Source organism: Peromyscus maniculatus, chromosome 4 (assembly GCF_049852395.1).
Source record: "Peromyscus maniculatus bairdii isolate BWxNUB_F1_BW_parent chromosome 4, HU_Pman_BW_mat_3.1, whole genome shotgun sequence".
Lineage (NCBI taxonomy): Eukaryota > Metazoa > Chordata > Mammalia > Rodentia > Cricetidae > Peromyscus > Peromyscus maniculatus.
In genome coordinates this window covers 15,881,372-15,895,011 of record NC_134855.1, presented here as the reverse complement: position 1 = coordinate 15,895,011, position 13,640 = coordinate 15,881,372, and the positions used below count along the sequence as shown (strand labels likewise).

General features: G+C 44.2%; 1 protein-coding gene and 1 non-coding gene across 6 annotated transcripts in view; one reads left to right on the top strand and one right to left on the bottom strand.

Moving 5' to 3' along the window:
* Positions 1-13,640, top strand: part of Pnpla7 (patatin like domain 7, lysophospholipase) — a 77,184-nt gene that overhangs the window by 51,679 nt on the left and 11,865 nt on the right. For all 5 annotated transcript variants that reach the window (XM_015999537.3, XM_006981067.4, XM_076569277.1 and 2 more), the window contains one exon: positions 4,328-4,477. In XM_015999537.3, the coding sequence (XP_015855023.1) occupies positions 4,328-4,477 (150 nt within the window). The remainder of the gene's footprint in view (positions 1-4,327; positions 4,478-13,640) is intronic.
* LOC121829194 (U6 spliceosomal RNA) lies at positions 7,441-7,547 on the bottom strand. The gene has a single exon (XR_006071978.1). It is a non-coding gene; the product is annotated as a U6 spliceosomal RNA (small nuclear RNA).

Below are 13,640 nucleotides of genomic sequence, written 5' to 3'. Positions count from 1 at the left end.
AACCCTGTTTTCTTTCTTTTCTTCTTAAAACAAAGTGTCACGAATGCTGGGCCTTTTGTTATTGTCACAGAGGTATCTGGGGCACTGGTCACTTTTTTATCTTTCTGTCTCTATGATGTTCAAATAGAATTGTTCCTTTGGCCTGTCCTCAATATTACTTGCTCTTTCCTGTCACTTGATTCTCCTATTTGGCCTATACAAAGTGGTTTAAAAATATTTTTTTTTGGTTGTTATTATTATTTGGAGACAGGAACTTGCTGTGTATCCCAGGCTGGCCTCTGACTCAGTATATAGCCCAGACTGACCTAGAATTTGCCATCCTTCTGCTCTGGGCTCCCTCTTAGTCTAGTAGTCCCCTGCTGGGATCACGAGTGTGTACTGCTGTGACTCCTGTCCCAGAGAACCTTTTATTTGTTGTTGTGTTCTGGCTCTTCTTTGTTTTACTAAGGTTTTCTGTCTCTGTTTGTTTCAGAAATGCTCATGATTTCATGATGGCTGGCTGTGACTGGTTGTATTTCATTGTTCCTAGCAAATAATTCTAACCTTTGTGCTGTTATTTTGTCTGTTGACTGATTTTTCTCATTCAAGTTAAGATTCCTTGCTGTAGAGGTGGTGCATGTCTTTAATCCCAGCATTCAGGATGCAGAGAAAGTTGGATCTTTGAGTTTGAGATCAGCCTGGTCTACAGAGCAAGTTCCAGAATAGCCAGGACTACACACAGAGAAACCTTATCACAAAAAACCAAAAAGAAAAAGAAAAAAAATTCTTTGTTCTTGGTGTACCTGGTAATTGGAATATACTGAATTTTTAAATATATATATACTATATTAAACAAATATCTGTTTTTGAATATTATATTCCCATGTAAATCTTCTGTGGCTGTCAGTGTGTTTGTATTCATAGCTCAGGTTCTGCCCTAGTTTTCTGGACTATGATTTGTTTGGTCAGCCTGTGTTTCCTTGAGGCGGTAGGATTGCTGGAGTTCTGTGCCATCCTTTGTTCTGATCCTCTGTGGATTCTGACCTGCCTAGCCCAGGCATAGCTGAAGATAGCTTTCTCCAGTCCCCTCTCTGGCTGGTGCAGGGCTTCTGCTTGCTAGAGAGAACGGCTGCTTTTTGTTCAAGCTGGAGAGGCTTCGTAGAGGCAGCCTCCTTGGAAAGGACTCCTTCCTTGACCTGTTGAATGGAGAGAGGGGCTTCCTGCAGCCCTTAGAGCCTCCAGATGAGGTGCCCCTCACTCCGCTTTGGTCCCTTTGGACCGCAGTAAAGCCTTCCTAAGTACCTCATTCGAAGACTGAGAGCTGCACATAGCTAACAAACAGTAGAGCTCCCATACTGGTTCTACTAAAACAGAGGGTTCTGACATCTGAGGTCGATGGAAAAGAAAGATGGGAGAGTGAAGGGAATCCCCAAGGAAGACCTATTGCAAAGGAGGCTACCCAAGGGAGAGATATTCAGATCACTGCTGTAGCAGTGATTTTCATCTGCTTCTGCTAGGCGGTGCTCCGGGCTGTGGGCTTTGGGCTTTTAGTGACTTAGTTGTTACTTAGGTGCTGTTTCCTCCTAATCACCAGAGTGGTAACCATCCACTCAGTGTGTGGAAGCAGCCTAGCCTGAGCCGAGGACAGTGGACTGCTTGGTGCCTCCTTGTGGGCTTCCTGGGTGGAAGCACCACTGACTCACAACACCATTCTTACATTTGATGGGAAAGCCGCTTGGTGGTGGGAACTGCCCTGTTAGAAGAAGGCCACAGTCCTCTCCCCGGAGCTAATGAATGAGGATGAAATAAGTAAAGAAGGCCTCCTTCCATAGGCCTGGGAGATGAAGACCCAGGGGAGCAGGGGAAGGGGCAGGCAAGGAGGTATCCAGGAAGTGAGGGGAGATATCAGAGGAACCCCGGAGGCTCTTAGGAACCACAGGTTGCAGAGAACCACACAGGCTCAGTGACCATCAGTTCACTTTGAGTGAGGCACAGACAGCTGGAGAATGTGGCACCAAAGAGAGCCCATTTTAGGCCTTGTGACCAAAGTTATAACTATAGCTATTTCACTCAATAACTGTTCTCACCATTATATAAAGATGTGGGGTTTTATTTATTTTAGATTTATTTACTATGTATACAATGTTCTGCCCACATGTATCCCTGCAGGCCAGAAGAGGGCACCAGATCTCATTACAGATGGTTGTGAGCCACCATGTGGTTCCTGGGAATTGAACTCAGGACCTCTGGGAGAGCAGCCAGTGCTCTTAACCTCTGAGCCATCTCTCCAGCCATCTCTCCAGCTGTTTGTTTGTTTATTTGTTTGTTTGTTTGTTTGTTTTTTGAGACAGAGTTTCTCTGTGTTGCCCTGGCTGCCCTGGATATTGCTCTGTAGACCAGGCTGGCCTGGAACTCACAGAGATCCATCTGCCTCTGCCTTCTGGGTGCTGGGATTAAAGGCATGCACCACCACCACCACCACCACCACCACCACCACCTGGCTTAAAGATGTGTTTTATTTTTTGATAGCTAAGAGGGTCGGATATTCATTTAGCTATTTCCCTCATTACCAAACATCTCTCCTCAGCTCTATTTTTGTTTATTTTTTGTTTTTGTTTTTGTTGTTGTTGTTGTTCTGTTTTGTTTTTTGAGACAGGGTATCAATATGTATCCCTGGTTAGCCTGGAGTTCACTCTGTAGACTAGATTGGCCTCAAACCCACAGAGATTCTCCTGTTTCTGCCTCCTGAGTGCTGGGATTAAAGGTGTCACCACTATCCCTGGCCTTCCCAACTATTTTAAACAATATTGCAGTGAATATCTTTGTGTATATGATGCACATATGGTATATATGAAATACATGTATAAGTTATGTGTGTGGTATATACATGGTGTCTGGGACGTATGTATTCAAATTATGTATATGGTGTGTATATGTATATGTATATATATGTTGTGTGTGAGATGTATGTGAATTGTGTGTGTAGTATTTGTGTGATATATGTATGATGGCTCCTTATCTCTCACCCTCTCTCCCTGCTCTTAGGTTTGCTTGGAATGGCAAACCCTTCCTAAACTCTCTCTCTTACTGTCCTGTACCTTATGTCATCTGGAAACATGGGGGCTTCCAGGCAGTGGCCCAGCTTTACAAGTTGATTCCTGGCTCTGTGCCTACAGGTCACTGAATGGGGCTCCACATATCCCTGTAGCTCCCTCCACCTGTAGCTCTGCACCAGACTTCTAAGTCAGTCTGTGCAGACATATGTCCAACCAATTGGAACTGTGTATCTGATAGTTTCTGGAAGCTGTTCCTGGGGTGAGGAGCAGAGAAGAAGCCAGGCATTTGGAAACTTCGCTTAAGGAAGACAGGCAACCCAGGCCTGAAGATGGGTCTGTCTGTGTCAGAGTAAAAAGGAAGGTCAGGGGTGAGAGGGACATTGTAGAGGAGGGTAGGCCACCAGTGGCCAGGGAGTCCATAGCATGAAAATGCCAGGAACCCCTGTGCTCAGCCACCTTTTGTGGATGCAGGAGGGGCCCCTTCAAGAGGAGAACTTTGTATGGGAGAAGAACTTGTACCAGGATCTTTTGGTACAGGATAGCAATACTAAAATGTCTTCAGTCTTGCCCCAGTGTTAGTTGAGTGGTCCACAGTCCCTGCAGCTGAGTAGGGCCTGGGGGGAGGTCTAGGCCCTCTGGGTGTCTGGGTGAGGCTCTGTTGGACCCTTGGATATCCTGGTCTCAAGGAGGCTCTGCCTGCTTCGATTTCTCCTTCAGGCATCCTTTCTGGTGTCTCCCTAGGATGCCCCTGCCCCTGCCCCAGAATGACCTTCCTCCTTTATTCTCTGCTTCCTTTGGTTTTTGGAATCCCATGTGGTAAGAGATAATAAAGGTGTGTCTGTTGATCTTCTGAGCTTACAGATTCTAGAGTGATTAAAAACAAAAAACTGTAAAGAGCAATGATGTGTGTGTGTGTGTGTGTGTGTGTGTGTGTGTGTGTGTGTGTGTGTGTGTGTGTGTGTATACATACACATACCATTAAGAGAGGTGGATCTGAGGCCAGCCAAGGCTACATAGTGAGACCATTGGGGTGTGGGGGTGCTCTCATCTGGCAGAATATTTCCCAAATTTTCTTGCTCCTTGAATTCCCAAGCTCTGGAGGATCAAGATAATTTATGGCTGGGCCAAAACTAGAGCACATCCAGTTGGTATTGATCAAGGGCCTGCTTTAGTCATTGTGAGACTGGAAGCAGACCCTGGTCCCTCTTGATGGCACCCTGTGTCATCTGTCACCATAGCTGTTCTGCTGGTGGCCCAACCTTCCAAGTTGATTCTTGGTTGTATCCCTACAGGTCACCAGCTTGGGCTTCACACAGCAAGCAGCAAATGGGACTTGGGGAACCCACCTGGCAACCTGTCCACAGTAGCAGCAATGCCTGTGTCTGAGGATGTGCCCCTAACTGCCTTTGCTCTGGAACTCCAGCATGCCCTCAGTGCCATTGGTAAGCTACACAGAGGTCCTGAAGGTAAACATTATCCATTCCTCAGGAACTGTGGGCTGCCTACCCTCTGTCCAGGGAAGGCTCTACTCTGAAGGAGCCCTCCACATTAAGGGATTTCCAGGCCTTGAGATCTTCACAGGCAGAGAGTGTGTAATAATATATGATGTGTTAGAAACCCTTAAGATGGAGGGACCCAGAGACATTAGGAGAGTCCTCTGTACTGACATCCCCCCATCACAGGCCTATCGTTTTAGGTCCTGAGCCTGCTAAAAGTGTATGCCAGCACACTGCTTGCTGGAATAGGTATGGGAGTAGATGGCCATGGAGCTTGCTGGCCTGATAGAAAATGCCCTTGGATGGGATCAGGTAGCTTTGGTAGGGCGTCGGTTAGAACTAGATCACTCTCTGGGCCAACAGCTGGAGTACGTTAGTCCTAGGATGAAACCCAGAGCTGGTCATCCATCAGGAAGAAGCTGTTATATTTTAGAGGCTGGGGTTGGCCAGATGGCTCAGTAGTTCAAGACGTCTTACACCAAGCTGATAACCTAAGCTCGACCCCAGTGCCTGCAGTGGAAGGAGAAAGCCAGCTCCAAGTTACACTCACCGCCACACTCATGAGCACCCACCCAACACAAGTAGATAAATACATATATGATACATATATGTTTACAATTGGGGAATCTAAGAATAGGAAATGAAAACTCAAGAGAATTTTTGAAAATTTCCAATTTCATATTCTGTTTTTCTTAATATTTTTTAAAAACGTGTATTGATTCTTTGTGGATTTCACATCTTGCATTCCAATCTTAATCTCCCTGTCTCCTTGCATCTGCCCTCTGCCCTTGAATTGCCCCTCCCATCAAAACCAAATTTAAAAGAAAATCTAAAAACCAAACAAAATAAAGAAATACAAAAAAAAAAAAAAAAATCTTCTTGTGTGAGCTGTGGTGTGACCTGTTGAGTCACACAGTCTACCCTTTAGTGCATTCATTGCCACACTTTATTTACAATTTTTAATGTAATTTTGAGTGAGCATATGATAATGGTAGGGTATAGTAAAAGTTTCCAGAATGTCTCTGTAAAGTGGTATAATAGTGAATGTAGTGGTTATGTCCAATGATCATAAAATATCATTAGAATATCTATTTCAGAACAGCACAAATACTTCCTCTGCCCTACAGATACTTAAATTATATAAAACAGTGTTTCTCAACCTGTGTGTCATGACCCTTTTGGGGGTCATATATCAGATATCCTGAGTATCTGATATTTATATTACAATTCATAATAGTAACAAAATTACAATTATGAGTAGCATTGAAATAATGTTATGGTTGGGGTCACCACAACATGAGGACCTGTATTAAAAGGTCAAAGCATTAGGAAAGTTGAGAATCACTGATATAAAACATTAAATAATGCAAACCAAAGATCTGTAAAATTGAAAGATACCTAGTATTTATTAGTTATAAATTATTCTTTTTTGTTTAGTTTTTTTTTTTTCAAGACAGGGTTTCTCTATATGTAGTTCTCTGCAGACCAGGCTGACCTCAAACTCACAGAGATCTACCTGGCTCTGCCTCCCAAGTGCTGGGATTAAAGGCGTGCACCACCACTGCCTGGTTTATAAATTATTCTTAAAATAAAAAGTTAATGTAGTGGTATATATAATTTAAAATTATTGCGTTTTTTGTTGTTTTTGTTTATATTTTTTGTTTTGTTTTTTGAGACAGAATCTCACTCACTGTGTAGATGGCTGTCCTGGAATTTTCTTTTTTTTTGTTTTTTTGTTTTTTGTTTTTCGAGACAGGGTTTCTCTGTGTAGCTTTGTGCCTTTCCTGGAACTTGCTTTGGAGACCAGGCTAGCCTTGAACTCACAGAGATCCACCTGCCTCTGCCTCCCGAGTGCTGGGATTAAAGGCGTGTGTCACCATACCCAGCTTGTATGATAGTCTTGATCTTTGTTTTGCTGTCCATATTGCAGGTGTATAGAAAGTCCTGGTCATTTTCGGTGACATTGGTCAGATTGTTCAGGATGCATCCAGTGCAGTGTCAAGTTGCTCTGTGGAGAAAACTTTTTTAATTCAAGATAATTATAGAATCACAAGAAATGGCAAAGTAAAGAAAGGCCCCCATGATCTTTTCCAATGTGTCCCCTATGATAACACCTCACATGATGCTAAGACTACTCTAAAGGTCAGCTCCAGACTCATTAGCTGTTCTGGTGTATGTATACATGCACATGTATGTATGTGAATGTACATATGACTATATGTGACATGAATCTTAAAGTGGTCTTTTAATAAAAAACCCAGTACCAGATATTGGTGGAAATGCTGAAAGATCAGAGAGACAAAGGAACAAGACACCTCTTACCTCTAGGATTCCTCAGCCTGAAAAAGCCTCTAGCAGAAAGGGATGCTTCTGACAAAAGCTTTTAGTTCCTGTCTCCTCATGCCTTATATACCTTTCTCTGCCCAGCCATTGAAGGCTGTGTGCTTCCCAAGTACTGGGATTAAAGGTGTGTGCCACCACTGCTTGGCTGTGTCTCTCTCCAGACTGAGTCAACCTGGTGTAGGCCAGGGTGGCTTTGAACTCACAGAGATCCAGACGGATCTCTGGCTCCCAAGTGCTGTGTGCCACCACTGCCTGACTATGTGTCTAATCTCGTGGCTGGCTCTGTCCTCTGATCTTCAGGCAAGCTTTATTAGGGTGCACAGTATAGCACCACATGTGCCCCTCCTTTGACACAGCATATCCTGGTAGCCAGGACGATGCCAATGCTGCAAAGCTCATTGCCATAGAAACCCTTCCGGCTGCCACTTGAAAGCTGCCACATTCTATCAACACCCTTCTCACTGACATCCAAACAACTAACTCCTTAATCTCTGATTTTTGTCATTCTGAGAAATTCATAAAAATAGAATCATAGCATGTGGCCATGTGAGATTTTCTTTCTTTTTTAAAATATGGAACCCTTCACAAATTGGCATATCATCCTTGTTCAGGGGCCATGCTAATCTCTGTATTATTTTTATTCAGTTTTAGTGTATGTGCTGCCAAAGCGAACATGACTTGCTTTCTTTTTACTGCTATGGTGTATTCACACCACTGAGGGCATGTTTCAGTTTATGCAGCTACTCATTATTGAAGGGTGTTTGGATAGTTTCCAGTTTGGGAATACTGTGAATTAAATTGTTGTGACCATTTGTATAATGGATGGATTTTTTTATACATACAAATTTTCATTTCTCTGGAGTCTGAGTATGTTCAGTCTAATAGGAAACTGCTAGGCTTTCTCCACAATGTCTATACCATTTGTATTCCCACCAGCAATGTGTGAAGGGCCAGTTTCCTCACATCCTTGCCAATATTCTGTGTCATGACTATTTTAATTTTAGCTATTTTAATAGGGGCATAGTGATAGCATGCCCTAATTTTATTTATTTATTTACTTATTTAATTACTTATTTACTTACTTACTCTTAATTTTTTGAGACAGGGTCTCACTATGTTGTCTTGGCTGGCCTGAAATTCTTTAATTTCTTCAACTCTTGTTTTTTGTTATTTGTTTTGTGTTTTTTCTTTTTTTCTTTTTCTTTGAAGCAGGGTCTTACTATGTAGCCTTGGCTGGCCTTGAACTTACAGAGATCCTCCTGCCTCTGCCTCCTGAATGCTGGGACTTGAGATGTGTACCACCATATGCCCTAATTTGTTTTTTTCTGTTGGCTTATGACAGTAAACATTTCATGTGCGGATTTGCTCCCTGTATATGTTCTCTGGTGAAATGTCTATTCATATGTTCTGCTTGCTTGCTTTTTTTCTTTCTGTTTTTGTTTGTTTTATTGAATGCTGGGGTAGAACCCAGGGCCTCACGCATGTTAAACAAGTGCTCCACTTTCAACTGCATCCCAGTCCCTTTCTCTCATTTGCTAATTGGGCTATTCCTTTTCTCACTGTGGCAGCTGGTGGGGAAGGGGACTCACTTTTAAAGCCAGGTATGGTGATCCACACCTGTAATCCCAGCACCTGGCGGGCAGGGACAGGAAGACTGCTGCAAATTTAAGCCAGCCTGGTCTTCAGAGTGAGTTCTAAGCCAGTCACCATGATATCGAAGGACCTTGACTCCAAAAAAAAAAGGGTTTTTGAAGAGTTGTAGGATCAAAGCAAAATTGGGAAGATACATGGATTTCGCATGTGTTCCCTGCCCCCTCACCATGTCCAGCTATCCTCACTATCAGCATTCCTTACCAGAATGGAACTTCTGTCATCACCTCACCACTGTTCACATCACCACTGTTCTGTGCGTTTAGGTGTGTGTGATGATGTGTGTTCACTACTGTAGTATGGTGTTTTCACTTGTCCTGAGGTGCTCTGTGTGCTCTTCCCTTCTCCCACGCAAACCCTGGAAACCACCTATCCCTTATGCTGTGTGACACAGGAGACGTTTTTTTGTTGTTGTTTTTTTTTGTTTTTTTGTTTTTTGTTTTTGGTTTTGGTTTTGGTTTTTCAAGACAGGGTTTCTCTGTGTAGCTTTGCCCCTTTCCTGGAACTCACTTTGTAGACCAAGCTGGCCTCGAACTCAAAGGAATCTGCCTGCCTCTGCCTCCCGAGTGCTGGGATTAAAGGTGTACGCCATCACCGCCCGATACAGGATACTTTTTCATGTGCTTTTTCTTCTGTGCATCACTGTTCAGCTAGACCAGCTAGCTAGCAAGCTCCCAGGATCCTGTTTCTGTCCCGCCAGTGCTGGGACCTCAGGTGAGCCTGGAGTTTTTTGTGGGTGCTGGGGGTCTGAACTCAGGTGCTCAGGCTTGCATGGCAAGTACCTTACCAACTGAGCCATCTCTCCAGGCTCCTCTCTGGTTGTTTTCATATGGTTGAAATTTGAGAGTCCATTGTATCTATTTTAGACAACAGTTTTCCGTAAGACACTCCTTTTGTGAATAGTTTCTCCTGGTCAGTGTCTTGTCATTTCATTCACTCAATGGTGGCTTTTACGGAGCAGGAATTTTTTTTTTTTTTTTTGAAGTTTCTTTTTTTTTAATTTTTTTATTTTATTTTACAATACCATTCAGTTCTACATATCAGCCACGGGTTCCCCTATTCTCCCCCTCCCACTCCCTCTCCTTACCCCTAGCCTACCCCCCATTCCCACCTCCTCCAGGGTAAATCCTCCCCCGAGGACTGCGATCAACCTGATAGACCCAGTCCAGGCAGGTCCAGTCCCTGGAGCAAGAATTTTTATATCATGCAAACACACCTTACTGGCTATTTATTTCTTGGATCTTGTCTTTGCGTTACCATCACCAAACAATGCTCTGCTTATCAGCTGGTCTGAACCTGGTGAGAGAGAATCCTCACACACAAGGTGCACACATGTCTGTGATAAAGCTCCTGGGGAAACACTGTAGCGAGCTTTGGATCACCAGCCCAGATAATGACACAGAGACTTCTTACTAGTTACAAAAACTTGGCCTTTAGCTTCGGCTTGTCTCAACTAGCTCTTATAACTTAAATTAACCCATTTATGTTAATCTACGTTCTTCTAGGTGGTATTACCTCTGTTCCATCTTGCACCTTCTGTTTCCTCTCTGTGTCTGGCTGGTGACTCTGCCTTTCTTCCCAGAGTTCTCTCTCTGCCAGGAAGTCCCACCTATACCTCCTGCCTAGCTATTGGCCATTCAGCTTTTTATTACATCAGTCACAGTAACACATCTTCATACAGTGTACAGATACTCCACAGCAGAACATGAACGAGTAGCTCACTACTCAACCCAGATAGGGAACCAATGACAAGCTAAAGTATGGATACCACCAAAGTCTAACTTGGTGAACCAATGAGTTTTATTTGGTTTCTTACAGGAATATGGATGAAGGGTTACTTACAGGAGCAGAAATTACTCAAAGACAGCTGCATCATCAATGGCCCGCACCAGCATGGGTGACAGCTATGAAATCTGAAAACCCAGAGCTCACTACATAACCTATAGGCAGGCAGCTTACCATGTTGAAGAGTTTCCTTTTCAGGGAGCTCAGCTGGTCTCTGCTTCTTTGAGGTAGCTGGGCTGATCTGTCTGCCTCAGCTAGGCCAGTCAGCTGGTCTCTGCTTCTTTGAGGTAGCTGGGCTGATCTGTCTGCCTCAGCTAGGCCAGTCAGCTGGTCTCTGCTTCTTTGAGGTAGCTGGGCTGATCTGTCTGCCTCAGGCCAGTCAGCTGGTCTGAGAATCTCAGCAGTCCTGGGAGAGGGAAGAACCTAGTGAATCTGGTTAGTTTCAGTGACTTCCTAGAATTATGTGAGTTGTTTACTTCCTTAGCTTATGGAAGTCCCCTAGAGGATGGAATACTTCCTCTCCCCTTATAACATGCGTTGCTTCAGCTCCTTTTAATATCCTGTGTCTTAATGAGCTTCCCTCTAAGATGGGAGGTTTTATTTAGGAGGAAATTGCTACACAACACCAGAGCAAGTTTATTGGAGTGGGCAGCAAGGAACAACATGCGCACTGGTTCATTATCAGCTGGTCCCTAGAGTTCAAGAGGCTGCTCAGGAACCTGGAAAGCATCCTGTCTTGGATATTATACCCCACGGGACAGGACTAGCTGGGTCAGAGTGTTGGAGTCCTGTATCTAAGAGCAGGAGCTGAGCCCAGCTCTCCTGACCTGCCCCTCTCTATCTCAGGAACCAGCACATCCCATGGTGATTCTTTAGAATTACAAGAAAGGGGGGAAGTGGCAAGTTCAAGACCACCTGAAGAACCGTCCTGTCAGTTGAACCAGAACTCGAATTTAGAAAAGCCACATTGTGGCCGGACGGTGGTGGCACACGCCTTTAATCCCAGCACTAGGGCTGTAGAGGAAGGTGGATCTTTGTGAGTTCGAGGCCAGCCTGGGCTACAGAGTGAGTTCCAGGAAAGGCGCAAAGCTACACAGAGAAACCCTGTCTCGAAAAACCAAAAAAAAAAAAAAGCCACATTGTGCCGCCTTTGCCTTGAGTTGGGTGGCTGCCTTTGATACGTTCCTTTCATTTTCAAGGGCATTATGCTTATGAAGAATCCAGGCTGAGAAGTTTTCTTTTATTGTGGAAACTTTGTGCTGTCCTCTTGTCCTCTGGCTTCAGTGCTGTCCAAGCCAGCAGGGACCTGGCATAGCAACCTGGCTGCCCGCTGCCTTTAGGCTACACCCCATAGAGTGGAGACAGGTAGTTCTTGTGAGCCTCTTGACTTTTGGAATGCCTGGTTCCAGCGAGGCCAGAGGCTCCCCTCACCTAGACTTGCCTACCTGTGCTCTGTAGGAAGAAGCATCCAGCCCCCTACACAGAACCCAGAGCCTTTGGCAAACAGAGACATGGTCAGCAGCATCTAATGGGAAGGGCTGGAAGCCTTAGCTGTGAGAGCCTAGAATACTATATCTAGGGAACTCCACACTTCCTTTATAGCTCCCAAATCTAGCAGAGGAGTTTAGACAGGAGAAGTACCCTGAGGGTAAATGGATCTAGCCTGGTAAATGGGGTCAGACCAGCACCTCCATGTTTTATGTAGCAAGATACCATCTATCTTATGCAGGAAAGCCTCTTGGCAGGAGGAGGTAGAGACAATGTGTTGCCCATCTGCTACTGTCCAGGTTGGGGATGTACTAGCCTTGGAATGCCTATAGGACCTGCTGCCCTTTGCTTTTCACCTCTGTAGTGGGACAGGTTTGCCTACTTAAAAAATTTCCATGTTTTTTCTGTTATTGTTGTTCTGGTTGTTGTTCAATTTTTTTGAGACAAGGCCTTATTTTGTATCTCTGGCTGGCCTGGAACTCACTGTGTAGACCAGGCTGGCCTGGAACTCCCAGAGATCCACTTCCCTCTGCAGACAGGTGCTACCATGCCTGGCTACATTTGTACAGTTTAATTTAAGAGTTGTGATCGCCACATTCCAGTAGCCTTCCCAACTGTAAAAATACACTTACTCTGTATGCCTCTAAGAAACAGCTTCTAATTAAAATGTGATACTGTTGCCAGATGCAGTGGTGTTTGCTTGTAGTCCCACCTACTTGAAAGGCAGAGCTGGGTCAATTGCTTAAATTTAGGAGTTCAAGGCCAGCCTAAGACCCTGGTGCGTGCGAGCGCGTGCGCGCACACTCTTATGAATTAGCCTGTTTGTTTTTTTGTATATATGTGTGGTTTTTGTTTTTTTGAGACAGAGTTTCTCTGGGTAGCCCTGGCTGTCCTAGAACCCACTCTATAGACCAAGTTGGCCTCAAACTCAGAGATGGGCCTGCCTCTGCCTCCCAAGTGCTAGATTAAAGGTGTGCATTACCACCTCCCAGCATGAATTAGCTCTTAATTGCACACTCTTGGATGAGCTTGTTGAGAATGATTTTTTGTTTGTTTTTGAGTCAATCTCTAACTATGTAGCTCTAGCCTAGCCTAACTGGAAGCATGTAGACAAGGCTAGCCTTGAACTCACACAGATCCACCTGCCTCTGCCTTTTAAATGCTGGGATTAAAGGCTGGATTACCATGGCTGGCTTGTTAAAAATGATTTAAACCTGGTCTACAGAGCGAGATCCAGGACAGGCACCAAAACTACACAGAGAAACCCTGTCTCTGAAAACCAAAAATAAATAAATAAATAGATAAATAAATAAATAAATAAATAAATAAATAAATAAATAAATAAATAAATAAATAAATAAATAAGGGGCTGGAGAGATGGCTCAGTAGTTAAGAACACTGGCTACTTTTCCAGAGGACCCAGGTTCAAGTCCCAGCAACCATATGGCAGCTAACAACTATTTGTAACTCCAGCTCCAGAGGACCCAACACCCTCACATAGTCATAAATGCAGGCAAAACACAGTTAAAAAAAAAAAAAGAATGATTTAAGTCTCCTTGTATATTATTATTGGCTTTCCCATTGCTAGACCCTTTCCACCTAAGGCCAGTATACTCCTGAGGCAGCTTCCTGTGAGTGATCATTGCTCTTCACTCTGCATGGCATCTGAGCCACATCTGACTTTTCCTTGGCTAACTTGAGAGGCATGGATGTGAAAGCTTGGCGTCTGTATGTGAATGAGCTAGATTTGGATCCAGGCCACTTTAGATGTGGCTTTGGGAAATGACAGGATTTCTGTTTTACTGTTGCATGTGTCCTGGCCCCAGCCTGTGTCCACACACAT